Below are 22811 nucleotides of genomic sequence, written 5' to 3'. Positions count from 1 at the left end.
ACATTTGATAGACATACTTAGAAATAATTACTTTATACCTCGTTTAAAAATATAATAGCTGTGTGTAAAGCGCATCAGGTTACACAGGGTGTAGGGCAAAGCGAGATAAGTAATATCTCAGGTCAACCAGGGTCACGAAAGAATCGGAACTGACCTTTAGAGCAGTGACCATGCCACTCTCCTTACCTTACCAGAACTTACTTTTAGTGTCCCATGTGACAGACAAAGTCTGTTTTATTTGAGCGTTTAAAAAAAGGTGATTTATCATATTTCATGTCGGGGAGCCACTCTGGAATGTGTTATTGTATTCGGAGTCACAGTTCCCTGTATAAAAGAATGGCAGTTTACATTGCAAATCAGTATCGCTCTGAAGTCCTTACCTGCTCAGATCATCACCACCCGACACAATGGTTGCTATTATGGCTGCTTGTTTCATATTCGCCTTCACTGGAACTGCCTACGCTGCAAGTAAGTCCTTCCCAGTAACTGTTTCTGCACAATGTGATTATAGTGCATATTCACGTCATTGTTATTCATATGAAATTATTTATTTCGAAAATATATTATCACACATGGCCAAATATGTTACAAAATAAAGGACTTCAAGTTCACGTCTATAGAGGTATTATAGTTTAGAATAAGATTTATGTTTTGGGGCATAGAACTGATATTTGATAATTGGATAAATATATTAATCGATACATGTAGTTCATAAGTATAGAGGCGGGTGGTCTAATGTTCTTAGGTGAAGCAATACGCAGTAAAAAGTTACGTTCCTTAGGCGTGCCTCGTTCAGTTGATCGTCAATTCGAACTCATTTTATCGTAACATATCATTACCAGCTTAGCATATTTTATAGTTTCTAGTTCTTCATCATATTCTACAGGGACACATCATAACCATGATATGCGATGTACAGAGATCTTGATAACAATGCTGTCATTTGATTACCATTCAAGCAGTGTCTTTACAAAATATTCCAGATGCATTAACTTTAATCGTAGAATTACCTTGTAAAAACATGTCTACCACTACACTCGTATCTTAAAGGCAATAACTGTGGTTGCTTCTACTATTAGAAGTGAGTATTCTCTCGCCTGCCAAATGAAAAAGATGAGTATCCTAGCATCTAATGGTCCGACAGTATTGATAATTATTTATAAGTGTATATGTCCCATCCAGAAAGTTCCACGATCAGTGAGTATACGCTCGCATACAGCAATAGAGGTGAGGTGAAATGGGGTTTAACGTCGCGTTCAAGATTATTGCACTTATATAGCGACGTGTGTGTGTGGCTGCTTGTACTAGTCCGGACTGATGCCGATTTATGGTGATAGCCCACTGAGATACCATGCCGCAGTTTCACACGAATACCCCACTCAGACACAGTATACTGACTCCGAGCCGACCAGTCCTTGTTTTAGGCCCTTAATGCCGAGCGCCAGACAGGGTAACAACAAGTACCATCTTTTAACGTCTTTTGGTATGACGCGGCCTGGGATCGAACCCCGAACCTTCCGCTCTCCGGGCGGACGCTCTACCACTAGACCACGGAGGCGGTTACAGTAATAGAAAGGTACAGGGAAAATATGTTAAGACTGCAATATGCAAAGTAATCTGGCCCACACATTTACGTCTACAGTGTTAGAAATTACAGTAGACTACGGTTATAACGAACTCAAAGGGACTTCTAATTTTAGTTCGTTATAACCGTAGTTCGTTATATGCACATATACAGCATAACTACAGCAAGTAGTCGGGACCAAAAAGTAAGTTCGTTATATCCGTCATTTCGTTATAAGCGTGTTCGTTATAACCGTAGTTTACTGTATGTCAAGCAACATACAAAATGACCATATTTTGATTTAGACATTTGCGTTTTTGCGTTTCAGCTTTAGATCAGTGGGTATATATTTCGGCCACAATATTGGATATGATCGGAGAGTATACAGTTCTACAAGTGAACAGAACTTTAAATGTACAATATTAGAAGTGACCAGTATACACACTTCTCCAATATAAGAAATGAACAGTGTGAAAAACGAATCAGAAAGGATCAGTGGTTATATTTAAGGGGTATGTACCATGTCCTACTTGACAAGCATACACACTTTCTAATGTTGTTATTCCAGCTCCCACCAACTGCACAATCTCTGGATGTGGTTTCGGAGGCAAATGTATCGATAATGTTGCTGGCACTGCGTCCACGTGCGTCTGCTACCAAGGATTTGAAATCAGTTTACAGACTTTCGAGTGTATAGGTCAGTACCTTTAAGCGTATGGCGTTAATTCGTAAACATGCGTCGTTCAATGAACGAATAATTGTCCCTTTTCGTTTCCATTTATTCTTTGTCAGATCAAAAGAATTGAATTTGGTAACTAGATAACGAAAGTTACATAAATATTATCATGATGGGGATTATTGTAACATCATATTATCATAATGGATGGAATGAAAAATTAATTATCTCGAATTGATTAAAATCAGGAAGAATTTTGTTCTTAACGTTTAACTATCTATATACACATATGATTCCGATAATATGTTTAACGTGTGGATAGTGGCCAAATAAGCTTTAAAAATGCACACTCCAAACATTATTATTTCAAATATGTACACCATTTGGTTTGTTGCAGACATCAATGAGTGTAATTACACGAGTGCTGCCCTGTGCCGCAATGGCTACTGTTACAACATGTACGGTGACTACAAATGCAACTGTTATCCAGGATTCGTACCCCATTTCCCTGACGGAAAGACATGTGTTCGAAGTAAGTCTTGGAGGAATCTCGACTGGTGGTGGTAGACTTTACTAAGGCTTTACCGCATGATGCATGATGTGTGAAGATCCGGGTTAGAATTGATCTTCAGCAACCCTTCCTTGGCGGAAGAGGCGACGAACGGGATCAGTGGTCAGGCTCGGTGATTTGGTTAAAGCATGTCATCGTATGCCATTTGAGTAGACCCGTGAAGATCCGGGGTAGAATAGGTCTTCAGCAACCCATGCTTGCCGTAAAAGGCGACTATGCTTGTCGTAAGAGGCGACTAACGGGATCGGGTGGTCAGGCTCGCTGACTTGGTTGATGCATGTCATCGTATCCCAATTGCGTGGATCGATGTTCATGATGTCAAATCACTGGATTGTCTGGTCCAGACTCGATTATTTACAGACCGCCGAGTGTGGCGTTAAACAACCAACCAACCAACTTGTGTCGTGGGTATTGCACCACGACGTACATCAATAATTACATTCAATAATTATCATCCTTCACATTGCAAATCGCTTACATTTGTATTCTTAAAGAAACCATTTAATGTATGTTTCAGGACAAATCCCCATCTCCAACATCAACAACAATAACAACAACAACATCTTCAATAGCATCCCATCCTGGTTATGGCCTTTTCTCTTGAGGGGAGAAATGTAAGATGAAGATCCCTCCCAACACTGCTGCAGTTAATTAATCATGTTCAAGTATACGGGCCATACCAACAAAAAGAAGCACGTCTATCAATCGGGCGTTATAAACAAATGTAATACATGTTAATAAAATTTGAAACAAGATTTATTGTCATTGTTAGTTTCTACTGTCCTGAGATCTGGGCATCATTCGTCACCATCTGCTGAGTGAGTGAGTGAGTATGGATTCAGCAATATTACAGCAATATCACGTAGGAGACACTGGAAATGGACTTTTCACATTGTAACCATGAGGGGAATCAAACCGGCGCCTTCGGCGTGAAGAGCGAACGCTTCAACCACTAGGCTACCCCCACCGCTCCAACCATCTGTTGAAGACCATCTGCTTTTTGTTATCAGTACAGAAGCTCTGTTCGACATAACGTTTTGTTTATTAATGATGCTCTAAACCTTTATTATGCCACAATGATTGAAATACTATAATTCAACATCGAGAGTCAGTGTACTCTCTCTATTTAAAAAATGATACAGCGTATTTGAAGGAGAAATACAATTTAAGAGATTTTAAAAATCCAACAAAAAGTAACTGTTACATTTCGGAATAATAATTAATCAGTTTCATTGTATAGAGTCTTGATTCTGATAGGTGCAAATAGATCCTTTTACTGTAATAATATTACAGTAAATATGATTAAATATTGCAGTAGTGGGTAGTGGGTGACCTCGCCTAGTTAAAAACTACTGTCTGACTGTCGTTCATTTCCCGATGAACGTGATTACGTTGTCAATCAAATGGAGACACACAGAACTACTTTAGGGGGATTCCTCAATGTCATCAATAACATCATTATATAAATAAAACATTTGGGAAAACTGAGTGCGACATCGATTCAGGCTTTGAATGACGCAGGCTTTGAAGCCAGACAGATCATGTATATGAAATGAAGCGTCCATTCGAAGCTACAACTGAGAATGTTCGACTTACCAAAAGAAATCACAAACCCTGTCGTGTATTGCCTCGGGTAACCCACCCGCGCCGCCTCGAGCGGTAATCCCCGTCATCAGTAGCCATAGTATGACTCAAACACACTCCCAAAGTTCACAGAACGTTAATAGCAATCCATTTTCAGTATCAGCTGGGTCTGGATTTCTTTCCAACGCTAACTTTACTGGGTGCAACTTTTATTTCAAGCGAATGACATTGCCGAAGCCGCCATTTTTTGCCGTTTATAAAACCAAGGGATGTCACTCAAAATGGAATGTTTGGGACGGATGACGTCACGACGCCACGACTCGCCGCGTTGATATAGTTCGCTTTAAATAATTAAAGTTTGATGTTTTATGGGGTTTTTTGTTAAGATTTATGTATCTGTCAATATAAGGTTTGAAGTTCAACTTCAATCCTTAAAACAACCCCCGTAAACCGTAAAATACATAAGTACGACATCAGGTGGAGATTGTAATCTGCAAGCGTCATTCTATACTGAACCGCAAACGATGGTCACCATGGCTAGATATATGGGAAACCTTATTTGTCCAAACACTGCAATCATACTTTGAGACATATATTAAAAAGATGAAACTTGGCAAAACTGATCACCAAGTTTGAAATTAAAGTGTCAAATGTCCTGAAAGTGAAACGCAACACTAGTCTGTCAGTATCTCGTGTGTCCACCATGTGCATTGATGACGTCGTGCAACGTCGATACATGGAATGGATGAGGCGGTTGATGAAGGCCATGGGCACTTAAGCCAACACTCTGAAGAACGCCAGACGAAGTTCAGCTGCAGCTGTCGGCCTTGGTCGGACGTCATTCAGCCGACTTTGAATCTCGTCCCACAGGTGCTCAATGGGATTTAAATCGGGAGTGAGGGCAGGCCACTGCATGGTTCTGATGCCATTCTGCTGGTGGAAGTCTCTTGTTGCTATTGCAGTGTGGGCACGGGCGTTATCATGCTGAAACTCGTGGTTGCGGCGACGTGCCAAATGAGGTATGGCGTGTGGTCTCAAGACTTGATCAATGTTCCGAGCTGCTGTACCACCATTGCCTCTCCCTGGACCGATGTTCTGCAAGACCACAGGACCGACCCTCTGTGCAAGACCAATTCCACCCCACACCATGATGCTCGGACCACCCCACGAGTCTCTCTCAACAAACACAAGCATCCGAATAACGTTCCCCACGGCGTCGCCAGACTCTCACTCTGCCATCTGCTGTTGAGATACAGTAAGTTATGTCTGAGAAGAGCACTCTTCTCCACTGCTGGTGGCGCCAATGCTGGTGCTGTGTTGCCCACTGAGGACGGTCCCGACGATGACGTTGTTTAAGAATGGGTCCTCGGTGTGGCCTGTGACAGTGGAAGTGTCTGCTCGTCAATCGTCGCCGCATGGTGTCCGCACTGATGTGTTGCTGGTGTGTCCCCATGGTCTGTCGAGCACTTTCCGCAGCAGTAACAAAGCGATCTTGAAGATGCTGTTGCACAATCAGACGATCCTGACGTCGGATGTAGACCCTTGGTCTTCCACTACGTGGCCGGCATCTGTAGCGTTGGTATTCTGGTATCGTTGCTGGAGCCTGTATATTGTCCTTACGTGGACTTGAAATGCATTGGCTACTTGTCGGGCGGTTTGTCCAGCTTGCAATCGTCCAAGGGCTTGGTGTGGCTGACTTCTTGTCAATCTTGGCATGTGGTAGCAATTCAGTATCGAATGAGTGTTATCCGATCCGGGTGGATTTTTATAGGGCAAGAAATGGGGGAACGCATGTGCATTTCAATTTGCACGGAACTCACGTGCATCGGGTTACCATGGCCGTTGCCGTGATACGTTTGGTCGATCTGTTTTATTGTCATCTGCTTTGGTTGTTTATCATCAAATTTCATTTTCCCGGCGAGGTAATGTTAAATTTTAGAAACTTTGACAAAAATTACCCAGATATTTAAATGACAACTTTTCATGCAATGTTAGTTGGGGTGACGTTTCTTTAGCGCTTCAGTATATAATGGGGTTCGTTTTCGCAATTTGTTTATTATTTACCGGTTCTTCCTGGGATCGGGGAATTATTATCTCCCTTTATGATCATCTCTGTGTATCGCCGTTTATATCTCACTGTATATCCGTTCTTTTCTGTATATCCGTTCATTTCTGCATATCCGTTTGTCTCCCTTCAACTCCCAACTCCGTTTATCTCTGTTTATCTCCGTTCATCTCTGTTTGTATCCGTTGATATCCTTTATCTCCGTTTATCTGTTTTTATCTTTGTTTATCTCCGTTCATCTGTGTTTATATCTGTTGACATTCTTTATCTCCGTTTATCTCTGTTTTTATCTTTTTTTTATCTCCGTTTATCTATGTTTATATCCGTTGATATCCCTTTTTCTCCGTTCATCTGTTTATATCTGTTGATATCTTTTTTATCCGTATATCTCCGTTTATCTCTGTTTATCTCCATTTATCTCTGTTTATATCCGTTTATCTCTGTTTATATCCGTTGATATCCTTTTTCCGTTTATCTCTGTTTATTCTGTTGATATCCTTTATCTCTCGTTTATATCCGTTCATCTCCCTTTATCTGCCTTCATCTATATTAATATCCCTTTATCTCCCTTCACCACCCCCCTTTATATCGTTAATCTCTGTTTATATCCGTTAATATATTTTGATGATGGAGGTGGGGTAACCTGGAGGTTAGAGCGTTCGCTCGTCACGCCGAAGACCCGGGTTCGATTCCCCACATGGGAAGCCCATTTCTGGTGTCCCCGACGTGATGTTGCTGGAATATTGCTAAAAGCGCCTTAAAACCAAAGTCACTCACTCACTCACTCAAAATATGTAATGAAACAGGCTACATTTCACTAAGTGATCACCGGCAAAACCACAAAATGGGTGTCACGCCGATTATCCAGGTTCGATTCCCGACATGGGTACAATTAATGTGTGAAGCCCATTTCTGGTGGCCCCCGCCGTGATATTGCTGAAATATTGCTAAAAGCGGCGTAAAACCATACTTACTTACACTTTCTTTCTTATCACTTCTTTACTTATTTATTTATTTCTTTACTTACTTATTTACTTCCTTACTTTATTTATATGAGCGTGGGTTCATATGCGTGTGTTAGTGTTCACCCTTAACTGCTGAAATATTGTGTATTGCTTTTTTGTATATTGCTGTTTAAGTAATATCTCAGACGCTATAAACCAAGTTCCCCACGAGATAATAAAAAATGATCTTTTCGTTATCATACGGTGTTCTAATGGGACGAGGGGAGTCGAGCCGAGTGGTCTACAGAACAACATGAGTAACGCCCCTTGTTGGATCTATTAACCTGAGCCTCTTGTATCAGTGAGCATTCACACAGATCCGCCTCGCCTCTTAGAACTGCTTGTGAAGGGATTCAGCTTGTCACGGTACATTTTTAACAAGGGACGTTACTCGAGTAGGTCTAAACGTTTGCTACGTATGTTTATCTGCATCGATATTCCCAATATCTAAAAAAATGATTTCGGTGTGGCGACATGTGTGTATCCATTACATACAATGTTACGCAACATCTGTCATCGTGTCATTGTTTAACTTTAAAAAAATAATTGAGAGTTTATCGTATGTCATTACGCTTGAAGGCCTCGTCCGTTGTGACCTATTTCCCACGCATAAACATGTCCAGACGGCAGCCATTGCCTCTTATATCTGTTATAAGTAAATGACGATCACAAGTTAATCTTCAGTTCATTTTAATAACACGTGAGATACAAGTTATGGGCGTGTATGTCAGAGACACTCAAATATACAAAACGTCATGTTCTTTCAGATTGCTTTATCAATTCATATACTTGACTAAAGAGTTCCAAGTTATATTTACCAGGTGTTCGTGAAAGGGTGAGTCATAACATATTCTGACGAGGAAGAAATTATTTTTAAAATAAAATTGAATTAGTGTAGAAAAAGCGCGGCATTATATAACCTGACGTGGGGCTATTTTTACACAACGAATTTGCATGCGTTTGTTGGTCCATAGCATGCAATTTCAACCTGATCATAAATAATTATACTTATCAAATGCAAAAAACTGGGAAATAGGACGTATGTTCATCTGAAGAGATACAACTCGGAATACTCAAAAGCCTCTATTGCCTTTGAAGGATGGAGAGTAAGTATACATGTATATTATTTACAATGTATCAAGAATACTTACATTAATTTATGTTCAAGGATAGTAGAAGAATTTGTGAACGGTACTTTTACGAACTGATCATGCTTTTTTTAAGCCCATTGGTCAACCTGCCATCTGAGAATAGCTTTCCGCGAACACCTGGTGTCATCCCTTATTTTCAGTAATTCATTCATATAATTTTCACCGCTATTGTGCGTTCAACGCCTAATGAAACGTTTTTCGGCAGATAATCGAGACTGACGTTTTATATGTCATCAGTATTCTAGTTTGCTTGTTCTAGTCCAGGTATATTGTTCCTGTAGTGTTATGCAAGTTCTGCCCACATGCAACGGAAGTCATAATGAGCCGACACATCCACAACATACCATAGTGTTGAAACGTCAGTGGCTGTTAAGTCACTATTTGGATGTCCACTGACATGTGCATGTTCATCACCATAACCGAAGACTGTACTTAAACGAAAAGTAACACGTACGTTAAATAGATATTAATAGTAGATTAACATTGGAAGAAACAAAATGGCCTGTCCAGAGTATTGTGACGTGGACATATTCTTGGAGAAACGGGAAAGCCCATCTCTTGGTATTTATAGATGGGGAATGCCCACACTTTATTTAGAACATTGTATAACTATTGTGTCCTCGCACGTCAGTGTCGCAACTGCGGTCGTTGTCGGCTCAAGTACTACAGAGAGGCGCTCCAGGTACCTTTCTGTGTACACAATTTAATGCCTTGCAGTATTTACGGCGCTAAAGTGAGCACTGTGCAAACAACACACTTACAACATGTTGAACACGCGACTGAATTTACGTCACAGCAAAACTCAACCGGTTTCATTGATCGTGAAAGTAGGCAGTGCTCTCTCGATATACTGCAAGGTTGGGATATATCGGGGTATAAACAAAGATACCTGGTGTCCTATGTAATTGTCGGATACATTTTCTTGATATATTTTACTCCTGTGATTGAACAATTTTGCTGACTACAAGTGAAGGAGAGCAACTGAGCCACCTAACTAACTTATATGCATAAAATTATATATTGATGTCTGATGCAATTCATTTTTGAACTCCCGGATACCTGGCATCATCACTATTTGATACTGATCTATAACCACTTACTAATGGCGTAGAGTCAGTTCAGTTGTCACTGCGTGTAGCAGAGATTTCGTATGATTATGAAAAGAGTGAAGCGTTTATTTAAAATTATTGATACTCTGAGTGAATGTATATTATTCGTTTCAGAATGCGAATCTTGCAGTCGAACAGAAGAAAAGTACAAAAATAAATATGGTTATTTAACCATACTGTTAATACATGTATGTAGGGCCACTATAACCAACAAGAAAACACCGGGAAAAGAGGAGGCACGTCATCAGCTCGCAAAAGCAGCAAACGCTATGCTAAATGCGGACGGTGGAAAGCTTTTGATACACGTTGACGGTCAGCAGAAATGGGACAGAGACTTGGAAGTTCTTGATGAAGCTATTGGGAAAAGATTTTCTTCTCTGCTTCATGATGGTTGTCAATACTGTGACTATTTTACACGGGAATGGTTGTCGAATGTCAAGTCGTTTGAATATGCGGATGACTTTCTATTATTCGGAATTACCAAAATTAATGGTGTATCGACTTTAGATAGTAAAACCAAGATGCGAAATGACTTTGAAAATGTAACTGCTCCATGTGCTGTCATCGCTGCAATACTGCAATGTTATGGAGATGATGAGACGCAACACCCTTCAAACATAGTTCCACACACCGGTATTGACGATATACCACTGCATGAAGACAGAGCGACAGAGTTGAAATCGTTTCCACCACAGGCAGCAGGTGCAACAGTTGAAAGTGTAACTAACTGCATTTGGAATGATTTGAAACTGAAACACAATATCACTTCAATGGCAAAGCTTCCGAGAGGTGGGAGATTCTGTATCGGCATCTCAGAGACACCCTATCCAGGAGATTATAAAACTAAGACACGGCAAATAAATGGATTTCAACTCCGCGTAGACATAAATGAATTGATACAATGTCTAGACAATAAATTGAAAACGGACATGTTAGTTTTAACTGGCAGAGGAGCATTTAGGGAAGCACCTTCAGATTTGATAGCGGTACATGTATATCCAATTCAGGGTACAAACAAATGTGTACTTAGTGTTAACATAAACCATTTCAATGGTATTGTGTTCCATGATAGGGCAGGACCAGAAGTTTACACATTCGAAAATGGAGAAATATGTCTGATGTCCAATGACATTTGGTTACAAAGACTGTTGTCGTTTTCTCGTCAACCAATAAGCACGCGTGGGTTGACGCACCGATCGCCAAATTGCCCAAGAAAACATCTATGAGTTTAATCACGTCTGTCTGTCAACTGGCTTATACATTGTGTAGTTAGAAAACACTTTCATTTAATGTGTCGAGAGTTCATATCGTGATCCTTTTAACTCATATATTTCAGATAGCGGACAGGGTAATCCCACTGATGTTGTCAAACTGGTACTCCTGGGGGTAACAGGATCCGGTAAAAGTGTCACTTGTAACAACATCCTCAATAGAGAGATTTTCAACAAAGGTGTTTCTAGCCAGTCACAAACACGTCAATGTCAGAGAGTTGAGGCCAAAAGAAATGGGACCGAGATTCAAATTATTGACACACCTGGCATGTTTGACACCAATATGACGTTAGGAGAAATTGCCAGAGAGGTGTCCACGTGTGTTTGGATGACGATTCCGGGTATCCATGCTTTTGTCCTTGTGATCAAGGTCGACCGCTTTACCATTACAGATGAAACTGCTGTGGAATCCTTTTTACAAATATTTGGAGACGCCATGATGGACTATCTGATAAACCTATTTACAAGGAAGGATGACTTGATTCACGAAAATCTCACCATTGAAGAATTTATTCAAAAAGCACCAGATAAGCTGAAGGCTCTACTCCTAGCATATAAAAGCAGATTTGTGTGTTTCAACAATAGGGCCCCAACCGAGAATGAGCGGGATCATGATGTGCAATCATTACTCAATGTAGTTGATAAAATGGTATCTGCCAATGGAGGAAAATGCTACAGTAACTGGATGTATGTTTCCGCGGAAAAGATTATGAAGGACAGTGAGGAACAGTTGAAACTGGAGCAGATGATGAAGGTTAAGAAAATGAAAGATTCCATCAGGCGAAAGTGGAAGGAAAAACATGAAAAGGCTAAAGCTGAGACATCTGAAATTGTAGCCCAACTTCGACAGAGACTACAAGACTTGAAACAGAAAAGTTCAGATGATGCTATGGAAACATCAGAAATACACACACTAAAAGATTCTGGATTATTAAAGTATGGTAACAAAACACCAAAGAGAGTATGAGGAGGAATGTTTGCAACGAGAACAAGAGATAGAAAATACTATGTATTTGAAGTTCAGAGAAACATTCCGAGAAGAAATGGTAAAAGGGGCAAAGAGCAATATTCGTGAGCTGGAAACTGCATTAAAAATGTTTGCAACTGTGGTAACGGGTACCATGCTCGGGGTGAACCTCGAGCTCCCTTCAAACATACACGATGGTCTTAATGGCAAATAGATTCCACATGGACATAGGGGGGGATAATACATATCAACGATCACCAAGGACACATCAGTGTTGTTCAGCGCAGATGGTGTACCCTAAGTAAGGGACCGATCATTTAGTATTCATGGGGCTGGGATTATTGTTTACACCAGGATATTTTCGGTTTTTACTTTGGGAAATACAAATGTTTTTCGGAAAAGACTTTTGTCCATTTTCCTTTCAAAACTAAAAGCATGACCGGTAAAGAATTTAAGTTTTTGCAAACCTTGAATGTGTTGATATCAATGGAAAACTACATAGCCACTATGTACAGCAGAACAAGAATCATATTTGTGACTGTGCAAATGCATCCTTCCAATGCAAGTAGAAGTTCATGTGGTAAACTGCGAATATCCTTTGTCTCAATGATACTAGGACATGTATATCTTTTATTCCCGAGGTATGTTTCTCCAGATTGCACATAAGCTGCATTCAAAACCTGGGTCACCAAACCCTGAACCTAAGCATTATGATCATTCATGTTTCGCGAGAATCCCTAAACGAGACTATATCTATATCGCGTTCATCACTGAAATATTAGCCTGCTTCTCACGAACATATTTTGCTATCTGGTCGACAACATTAGTGTCTATCAACCTACCCGTTCTGTTAGATGTTTGAGAGAGAGAGAGAGAGAGAGAGAGAGAGAGAGAGAGAGAGAGAGAGAGAGAGAGATGGGGGGTATCCATCATTTTTTGTCTCAATGCATCCCGCTTTTGAATGTGCTTTTATCATGTTCAGGCATTGGCAGTATCTACAGTAAACTTCGGTTATAACGAACACACTTATATAGAACTGACGGATATAACGACCTTACTTTTTGGCCCCGACTACTTGCTGTAGTCATGCTGTATATGTACTTATAACGAATTACGGTTATAACGAACCAAAATAAGTAGTCCCTTTGAGTTCGTTATAACCGTAGTTTACTGTACATTGATTTGCATTGTCAGTCACACTATTAGTATATTCTTCTTGTTACGTATGAGACAGATACGCCTAACCCTACATGTCTATTCCTGCACTTTGACAAAATTATAAGAAGCAAGTCCGTATTCATTTACAGATACGGTAATGGCATCCACAGACATCAATTGTGATGCTAAATTTAGTGAGCTGACCTTTTGGGAAACAGAATGTTCTGTCTGTCCCTTGGATCTTTCAAAGACCCATAAAGATTCAACTACGCATGTCGGTGTGCCCCCATCCTTCCTAATAAAGCAAGCATCAGAGCCTGACAGATAAAAACAGCATAATCAATTAAAACATTCTATGTTTAATACTAAAATAGTTTTCTACCAACCAGCAGATTTCCCAATTCCCCATGTTTAATCACTTTTTATGAAAGGCGAGCATGCTCTATCGATAAATGAAAGAACAATTAATGGTTGAGACTTTAGTATCCAAGCAAGGCAAAATATAGGAGACACCTCTGAGTAAAACGGGAATTTCGCATGGAAAATGACTTCATGAGAAATGTATACCAGTGCGTGATTCGATACTAGCGGGACGCTAGAGTTGTACTGTGTGTATTGTGATAATGTAGATTCCTCTGTGTTTGTACAGTCAGAGATATTGTATATGTGTATTGTGTCACTCCACAAATATGTTATAAAATACACAGTTGTTGTTGATGTAAGAGTGGCTATGCTATTTCGAGCTGTAATTATAATAATAAACCTATTTCATATTCTTCACCCGTGTAGTGTAATGGTGTCGTTGGTGACATTTTGAGGCAGGTGTGTAATATATTTGTAAAATATTTGAAAAATATGCAAGAACTCTTTGTAGTCTGTATTTATATTGTATGAGTCGCCCTTCAGTTAATGCACGTAAAATGTTCTTTGTTGTGGAGACACGTGGTATAAACGCGGTCGCGAGTTGATCTTTACAATGATATTATCAACGTGATCAGTGTAACACGCCCTTGTCGGATCTCAAGGGATGTAAAATCAAAGCCCCTCATGGCGATTACTAGTATCTGCCACAGGTTTGTTTGTCATTCTCGACTACATACTGTATAAGAAGCAAATAAATACATATATGTTTTTTTCCATTCTCGACAACAAACTGTTGATATAAGTATATAATTATATCATTTATTTAAGTACTTATTTGCTTTTATGCGCATCCTAGGCCAAAATGTCCTGACAACTCACCGTGTATGTTCAAATATATCATACACTCATGTATATGTTACTGTATGTATATGAGTACGGTATGTTGTGTGACACAATAATGATAATACAATAATAACTCTATACTTATCTGATCTTATCCATATTGACTGCAACATGCATTCACCCGCACATACACAATATATATATATATATATATATATATATATATATATATATATATATATATATATATATATATATCGTAAATATTTTGCTTCAAGAATGTGCGGAGACTATTTTCTTTTTTCGAAAAAATCCCAGAGCCCTCCACAAGAACACACACACACACACACACACACACACACACACACACACACACACACACACACACACACCAGAATATGGAATGGTCGTTATTGTGGCGACAGTGTTATTATGATGCTTCCTCATATACTAAACACTTATCTAGTGGGAATAAATAAACAAACGGTGTTTCTGCTGTATTAACTTTATTTATAATTATGTAGGTTGTATCAATTAGGATCAGCGAATACATTACTTATGGTGTGCAATAAGGAACACAGTCCAAATCAGTACTTCACTACCGTCTTCAAACAACGTTTGTATGTACAAGCATTCCGTACGGATTACATAAAACACCACGATAATGTGTGCAGAACAATACACTTGTATAATAAAAGGAATATAACATATAGATACTACAACATTTATTAATCTTGTAGTCGACGAAAAACTCAACCCATCTTCCATAGTTTCATTAAAGGTTTTACTGGGGAAGGCAGGGTTGATGGAATGATTGTAAGAAGTACAAAACCTTAATAGAAACGATATATATATATCTGGCTTCTTTAGTTGGTAAAACCGCACATGTATGTAAAATCCATACCGCTGTTCCTTTGTATTCCTGTGCATCTATGCCTTTTTCTTATCATTAGTCGCCTTGCTTTCCGTTTCAGAATCTGCCTTTGTTTTTGTTATAACACTGGCTGTCTTGGTATTTTGATGTTTTTTGTCTGTTTGTTTGCTGATCTTGTCAGTTGCCCTCTTAAACCCAGCCCCTATCACATCTCCCAATCCTCTCGCTAGAGCATCACCGATTCCTCTGCAAACTGATATAAACACAGTCTCCCCTAAGAACTTCAAAACAGCCATCCCCTTCCCTTCGTTGCTGTTGACTTCCTGCTTCGCCTGTTCCCTGAAATCTGGCGTCACTGACTGACTATTCAGGGTTTTTTCAGCTGCTTCTTTCTTAGCTTGAGCTTTCTGTTCCTCAGCATCCCTCTTTACATCTGCCATTAACTGTTTCATCTCCTTTAGTTCCCCTTGCAGTTCTCGTACGACTGACTGTGATTCGTTTTCCTTTTGCTTTCCTATTTCCAGTTCAGCAATTTTCGCTCGTAGAGCTTGGACCACCTCGTCTGTGTTCTTGTTCATTTCTTGCAGCCTCTCTTTACATTCATCTTCTATCTGCCTTCTTTCCCTCTCCACATTCGCCTGGTGCTCCTTCTTAAGCTGTTCCTCTCTCCTCTTCATAGCCCGTTCAGCTTCCTCGTACATTTCATTGGTGTAGCATCTGTTGCCATTTTCCCTCACAGTTCTATCCACGAGACTCAGGAAGTTTTGAACATCCTGATTTCTTTCAGGCTCAGACCCTCTGTTGTTGAAAGCAATATAACGATTATTGCAGGAGTCTAGAAGCTGTCTCAACGGTTCGGGCGATGCTTGAATGAAATCTTTGATTGACTTACCATCAGCAATCAGGTCATCCTTTCTAGTGAAAAGGACCAGAAGGTGTCTCAGCATGTCGTGACCAAAGACGTTCTTAAAATGTTCCACTGTGTTTTGCTCTTCTTGGGTAAAACGATCGATGCGTAGAACCAACACAAAAGCATGGGGGCCTGGAGCTGTCATAGCAATACATTTGACTATTTCTTTGGTAACATGTTCATTAGTCATTCCTGTATCAAACCCTGGACTGTCAATGAGCTCGATGTTTACTCCATATCGAGTGGCGGTTCCTCTTTGGCAATTTTTGGTCACCGATGATCCACAAGAGCTTGAAGTAAAGACATTATTCTCAAGAATGTTGTTTCCCGTTGCGCTCTTACCAGCACCAGTTCGCCCGAGGAACACAATTCGTCTATCCATGCTGGCAGAATCAGGGGCGGATTGCATGATCACCAGGAGACGGTAATTGCGTTCGTGACAAGAAACATAGGCTTGGTACAACCTGGAAAGAAAACAACATGCACTGTTTTAAGACAACATTAACACGTTATGTTTTTATATGGGCATTTGATTGGCCTTAATTCATTTTTTGTTTCATTGTTTCCATGCATATAAAGGTCACGTAATTCATAATGAAAGTGAAATATATAAAACATATATACCTATAAATGCACGCCTTTGAAACATTTCAAGTGTTAAAATTGAATATTGTTGAATGTGTACCACAGATTGTCTTACTTAGGTGTGCTTTCAATAGACATTGCTTCGGTTTTCCTTCACATTACCCAATTAAAAGGTAATGTCATGTTTCTGATTGTATATTACCAATTACATTGAAAGATAGTTATCTAAAACATTAATTCACTCTCATCCATTCCCGTCACAGTGTGGAGGAAACTAGGGTCACAGTTTTAGTTTAAATTTGGTTCAAAGCTTTAGATTGAGGTACACGTGGCAATAAATCACAACAATTTTAATCTTTGATGTTAGAAACAAACATTATACATTTTGTGAACATGTTGATCAATGTGGGGAATGAATATGTTTCAGAGAGTCATTCATAACATTTTCAGCGCTAGTTTGCTTATAACGCTCAACGGAGTCTGTTCCGTCAGTTAAACGAGGACCCGTAAAGATCCGGGGTAGAATAGGTCTTAAGCAACCCATACTTGTCGTAAAAGGCGACTATGCTTGTCGTAAGAGGCGACTAACGGGATCGGGTGGTCAGGCTCGCTGAATTGGTTGATGCATGTCATCGTATCCCAATTGAGGGATCGATGCTCATGATGTCAATCACTGGATTGTCTGGTCCAGACTCGACTATTTACAGACCGCCGTCACACAGTTGAAATGTTGCTGAGTGCGGCGTTAAACAACAAACAAAATAAGCGAGACGTTGTCGATACACTGTTGATGTAATTGCATTGTTTCTGGGTAACATCTGTTCATATTCGTCATGTTAGTGATCAGGACTCACAGTTCAATCCACCCAACGGTCTAGTAAAGTGAAACATGACACATTCAAGGCAAGACAAGACATCATCGTCTAACGGTTGTCCCTGGCATGCCAAACAAACACCAGCCCTCCATAATCAGGTAACGGCATTACGTAATAATTAATCACATAAGCGTACGCTATCGATTATGGATAATGTGTTAAATTCTAATCAAATAACACTGATTATAAACTACCAACAGGTAGGTACGTACCCTTTGGTGAAGCACGGGTCGTCCTTTGTCAAATCTAGTTTGAACACTGTGGAGAATGACAACACGATATATTTAGACTGGAAATACCCGTAATAGAGACAGTTGTTGTGGGAGCGTTGTTATGGAGCTCACAGTGAGTATGATGTCGCTGGAAATAGAGTCAGCGACAGTGCCCGTCTCCGATTTTCAGGTAATGGATACATACTATTAAATTACAGGCGTTTCAGTCGTTGTGTAGAGCGTCACGCGCTGCTTACCTGGGGAGGTTGTGTCATCGATTCGTGAGTGTAGTGAGTCACTGCAAGACACCCTGTTATCGCTGCTCGCGTTTGTAGATTCTCGGGGAGGAGAAAATCTTCCTGAGGAATCTGTGTTGGAGTTATGCTGACAACACAGCCGGGTACATATTATAGTATAGATGAATATTTTCGAGATTTCTTGAGGCTATTGAAAGGGTTTTGTCGCTTTTAATTTATTCCCCCTAGCTAACATGCTTCAGTGAATAGTTATCACCATTATAGGACATTTGTTGAAAATGAATGAGTTTGATGATTTGGAATATCAATAGATTTTGCCCCTGAAGCATATTATGTTCAATTCATCCCTCAATTTACATTAGTTTCATCACTTTACGTTGTCGTTTAACTTCTTTATATTGATACATATTTTTTTCTCAGACGTGAGAGTGAGTTAAAGATTTGCATGGGAAGTTGAGGAATTTCAACAATAATGGGTAAGAACCTATATACATTTTGATAGGTATTTCTAAGATAATGGGATTTAACGTCGCGTCCAAGATTATTGCATGTATAAAGCGACGTGCATGCACGTGTCTGTATGTTTGTGGCGCTGTTTGTACTAGTCCGGACTGATGCCGATTAATACCGGACTGAGATACCATGCCGCAGGTTAACATGAATAACCCACTCAGACACAGTATACTGACTCCGAGCCGGCCAGTCCTTGTTTTAGCCCGTTAATGCCGAGCGCCAGACAGGATGACAACAAGTGCCATCTTTTAACGTCTTTTGGTATGACGCGGCCGGGGTTGGAAGTGACCTTTCGCTCTCTGTGCGGGCGCTCAACTAGAGTAAGGAGGTGGTCTACTAAGAGTTGACGAAGTAAACACAATTTATGGACAACCACTTCTTTAACATACTCTTAAAGCGATGTTTCGGTACAGATCATGATACCGTTGTCAAAGAAGTTGTTATCCATAAATTGTGTTTACTTTGTACTTTACACATATCCAACATTCTGTACTACACTACATTTGATTGGCACATTTCTTCACGAATATACTTTACGATAATTCATGTACATGAGAGAGATTCGCGAGGTCACGTGTGTACATGCACTTGATCATGCATGACCGTTAAGTTACACCTATACCTTCAAGCCAACATATACATTCAAGCCAACCCAAACCTCACCTGTTTTATTTCATCAAACCCCATGGCTCACATAGATATGTTGTTTGTTCAGGGTAGCAGTGTCAACACTGTACATATCTCAATGGTCCGAAGTCATTGAAATGCACCATGTGCTCAAACCCGAGATCGCTACTACAGAATGCAGCAATATCAGGAACATGTCTGCCAAACGCTGAAAAAGGTATTGCTTTTTTTTTCTTTTTCTTTATAATATGCTTTTGTATGGCTTGCTAAGTCACATAACATGATATTATTTTACCTTATATGGAAATTACGTGAATTCTTTTGGTCAATGTCGTTTTGATATATGCGGTGAAAAAAAGTATACTCTATCGTTAAAGCAACATACTTTTTTGCTCGCTTTCCGATTTCTGCAATCGCTGAAATTCAAGCTCCTTCCAAAGAAACAGCGTCGCGTAATGTTTATTGACACTAACTTGATGTACGTTATGCATAGAGCCTAAGCCTTAACAATATGGTTACAAACAAAAAATTCGCATCTTATTTTCAAATAATTGTGGCAAATGATAAACATGGCGGTAGGATAAATTCATGTTGGCTTATCCCTCCCAAAATACGGTTTGACGTGCCCTCTGTGTGTGGTCGCGTACTCCGAGCTATGTATTCCCCTCGTCAGAAACCTAGTATACTTTATAATGTCTGTGAATGATGACTGTCTGTACCTGTGACCTGATGACAACGATGTGTAATGGGAACGCTATGTATTCCCCTCGTCAGAAACCTAGTATACTTTATAATGTCTGTGAATGATGACTGTCTGTATCTGTGACCTGATGACAACGTTGTGTAATGGGAACGCTATGTATTCCCCTCGTCAGAAACTTAGTATACTTTATAATGCCTGTGAATGATGACTGTCTTTACCTGTGACCTGATGACAACGTTGTGTAATGGGAACGCTATGTATTCCCCTCGTCAGAAACCTAGTTTACTTTATAATGTCTGTGAATGATGACTGTCTGTACCTGTGACCTGATGACAACGTTGTGTAATGGGAACGCTATGTATTCCCCTCGTCAGAAACCTAGTATACTTTATAATGTCTGTGAATGATGACTGTCTGTACCTGTGACCTGATGACAACGTTGTGTAATGGGAACGCTATGTATTCCCCTCTTCAGAAACCTAGTATACTTTATAATGTCTGTGAATGATGACTGTCTGTACCTGTGACCTGATGACAACGTTGTGTAATGGGAACGCTATGTATTCCCCTCGTCAGAAACCTAGTATACTTTATAATGTCTGTGAATGATGACTGTCTGTACCTGTGACCTGATGACAACGTTGTGTAATGGGAACGCTATGTATTCCCCTCGTCAGAAACCTAGTATACTTTATAATGTCTGTGAATGATGACTGTCTGTACAATGTACCTGTGACCTGATGACAACGTTGTGTAATGGGAACGCTATGTATTCCCCTCGTCAGAAACCTAGTATACTTTATAATGTCTGTGAATGATGACTTTCTGTACCTGTGACCTGATGACAACGTTGTGTAATGGGAAGGCTATGTATTCCCCTCGTCAGAAACCTAGTATACTTTATAATGTCTGTGAGTGATGACTTTCGGTACCTTTGACCTGATGACAACGTTGTGTAATGGGAACGCTATGTATTCCCCTCTTCAGAAACCTAGTATACTTTATAATGTCTGAGAATGATGACTTTCTGTACCTGTGACCTGATGACAACGTTGTGTAATGGGAACGCTATGTATTCCCCTCTTCAGAAACCTAGTATACTTTATAATGTCTGTGAATGATGACTGTCTGTACCTGTGACCTGATGACAACGTTGTGTAATGGGAACGCTATGTATTCCCCTCTTCAGAAACCTAGTATACTTTATAATGTCTGTGAATGATGACTGTCTGTACCTGTGACCTGATGACAACGTTGTGTAATGGGAACGCTATGTATTCCCCTCGTCAGAAACCTAGTATACTTTATAATGTCTGTGAATGACTACTGTCTGTACCTGTGACCTGATGACAACGTTGTGTAATGGGAACGCTATGTATTCCCCTCTTCAGAAACCTAGTATACTTTATAATGTCTGAGAATGATGACTGTCTGTACCTGTGACCTGATGACAACGTTGTGTAATGGGAACGCTATGTATTCCCCTCTTCAGAAACCTAGTATACTTTATAATGTCTGAGAATGATGACTTTCGGTACCTGTGACCTGATGACAACGTTGTGTAATGGGAACGCTATGTATTCCCCTCGTCAGAAACCTAGTATACTTTATAATGTCTGAGAATGATGACTGTCTGTACCTGTGACCTGATGACAACGTTGTGTAATGGGAACGCTATGTATTCCCCTCGTCAGAAACCTAGTATACTTCATAATGTCTGTGAATGATGACTTTCAGTACCTGTGACCTGATGACAACGTTGTGTAATGGGAACGCTATGTATTCCCCTCGTCAGAAACCTAGTATACTTTATAATGTCTGTGAGTGATGACTTTCGGTACCTGTGACCTGATGACAACGTTGTGTAATGGGAACGCTATGTATTCCCCTCTTCAGAAACCTAGTATACTTTATAATGTCTGAGAATGATGACTTTCTGTACCTGTGACCTGATGACAACGTTGTGTAATGGGAACGCTATGTATTCCCCTCGTCAGAAACCTAGTATACTTTATAATGTCTGTGAATGATGACTGTCTGTACCTGTGACCTGATGACAACGTTGTGTAATGGGAACGCTATGTATTCCCCTCTTCAGAAACCTAGTATACTTTATAATGTCTGTGAATGATGACTGTCTGTACCTGTGACCTGATGACAACGTTGTGTAATGGGAACGCTATGTATTCCCCTCTTCAGAAACCTAGTATACTTTATAATGTCTGTGAATGATGACTGTCTGTACCTGTGACCTGATGACAACGTTGTGTAATGGGTACATTCTATTGAGTGTCGTATTATTGTGTCTATGTACCAGTATATTCCCCGATTAAAGATTTGTACCAGCATTTTGAGAAGAATATATATACAACGCTTACGTCTGTCCTTTAAACAACAGTCGAAATCGAAGTGTAATTGTCGGTACCTTCCTGCTGTAGCAATCGTTCAGTAAATGCCGAGCAACAGATAGTTCAAATTCAAGTTACATGTATATTACATGACAAATCTATTTCCAGGTTGGACATGTTCAAGGTGCACATTTATAAACCCCGACAGTAACAACCTTTGCGAGATGTGTGTAAATGAGCAGACACTGAAAGAATCAGGTTCAGCTGATCAAGATGACCGAACACAACAAGAATATGATAATACTCAGTTAAAAGTGGGCTGTGAACTGATAAACAAATCTGACCCTGAAGAGAGAACACATGACGAGGAACAGAATGAAGACGGCTTGGATAGAACAGGCCATGGATTCTCTGGAAAAGAAAATATATCAAGCGGTGAAAATAGCACGTGTCATGTGGCCGATCTTGAAGACAATGCCATGTCTGTGTCAAATTGTGATCCATCTCATGGCTTGGGGTGTGCCACAAATGGTGATCTGTTAGCAGATGGTAATGCTCATCGCTCTACGCAGAGTCACCTA

The 22811-nt window shown here is 40.0% G+C and overlaps 3 protein-coding genes across 3 annotated transcripts; 2 read left to right on the top strand and 1 right to left on the bottom strand.

The window, feature by feature from the left end:
- The first annotated feature begins 8489 nt into the window (after nucleotides 1-8489).
- LOC139446787 (uncharacterized) lies at nucleotides 8490-10950 on the top strand. The gene is made up of 2 exons (XM_071228111.1): nucleotides 8490-8570; nucleotides 9839-10950. The coding sequence occupies exons 1-2, from the start codon at nucleotides 8564-8566 to the stop codon at nucleotides 10948-10950; spliced, it is 1119 nt and encodes a 372-aa protein (XP_071084212.1). The 5' UTR covers nucleotides 8490-8563.
- Nucleotides 10951-11278: 328 nt separating this feature from the next.
- LOC139446326 (GTPase IMAP family member 9-like) lies at nucleotides 11279-11962 on the top strand. Its single transcript, XM_071227672.1, has one exon. It carries the CDS (start codon nucleotides 11279-11281, stop codon nucleotides 11960-11962), a length of 684 nt encoding a protein of 227 aa, XP_071083773.1.
- Nucleotides 11963-14859: 2897 nt separating this feature from the next.
- LOC139446784 (GTPase IMAP family member 9-like) lies at nucleotides 14860-17884 on the bottom strand. The gene is made up of 2 exons (XM_071228109.1): nucleotides 17783-17884; nucleotides 14860-16574 (listed from the first exon to the last, which is right to left on the bottom strand). The coding sequence occupies exon 2, from the start codon at nucleotides 16517-16519 to the stop codon at nucleotides 15257-15259; it is 1263 nt and encodes a 420-aa protein (XP_071084210.1). The 5' UTR covers nucleotides 16520-16574; nucleotides 17783-17884; the 3' UTR covers nucleotides 14860-15256.
- Nucleotides 17885-22811: the final 4927 nt, after the last annotated feature.

This window comes from Haliotis cracherodii, unplaced genomic scaffold (assembly GCF_022045235.1).
Source record: "Haliotis cracherodii isolate W230 unplaced genomic scaffold, xgHalCrac1.p SCAF_6, whole genome shotgun sequence".
NCBI lineage: Eukaryota > Metazoa > Mollusca > Gastropoda > Lepetellida > Haliotidae > Haliotis > Haliotis cracherodii.
The sequence above is the reverse complement of the archived record's forward strand: the minus strand, read 5'-3'. Positions and strand labels throughout refer to the sequence as shown.

What these genes read in the sequence shown, in the direction of transcription:
- LOC139446326 (XM_071227672.1), top strand. Translation starts at nt 11,279, where the DNA reads ATGACGTTAGGAGAAATTGCCAGAGAGGTGTCCACGTGTGTTTGGATG.
- LOC139446784 (XM_071228109.1), bottom strand. Translation starts at nt 16,519, where the DNA reads ATGCAATCCGCCCCTGATTCTGCCAGCATGGATAGACGAATTGTGTTC.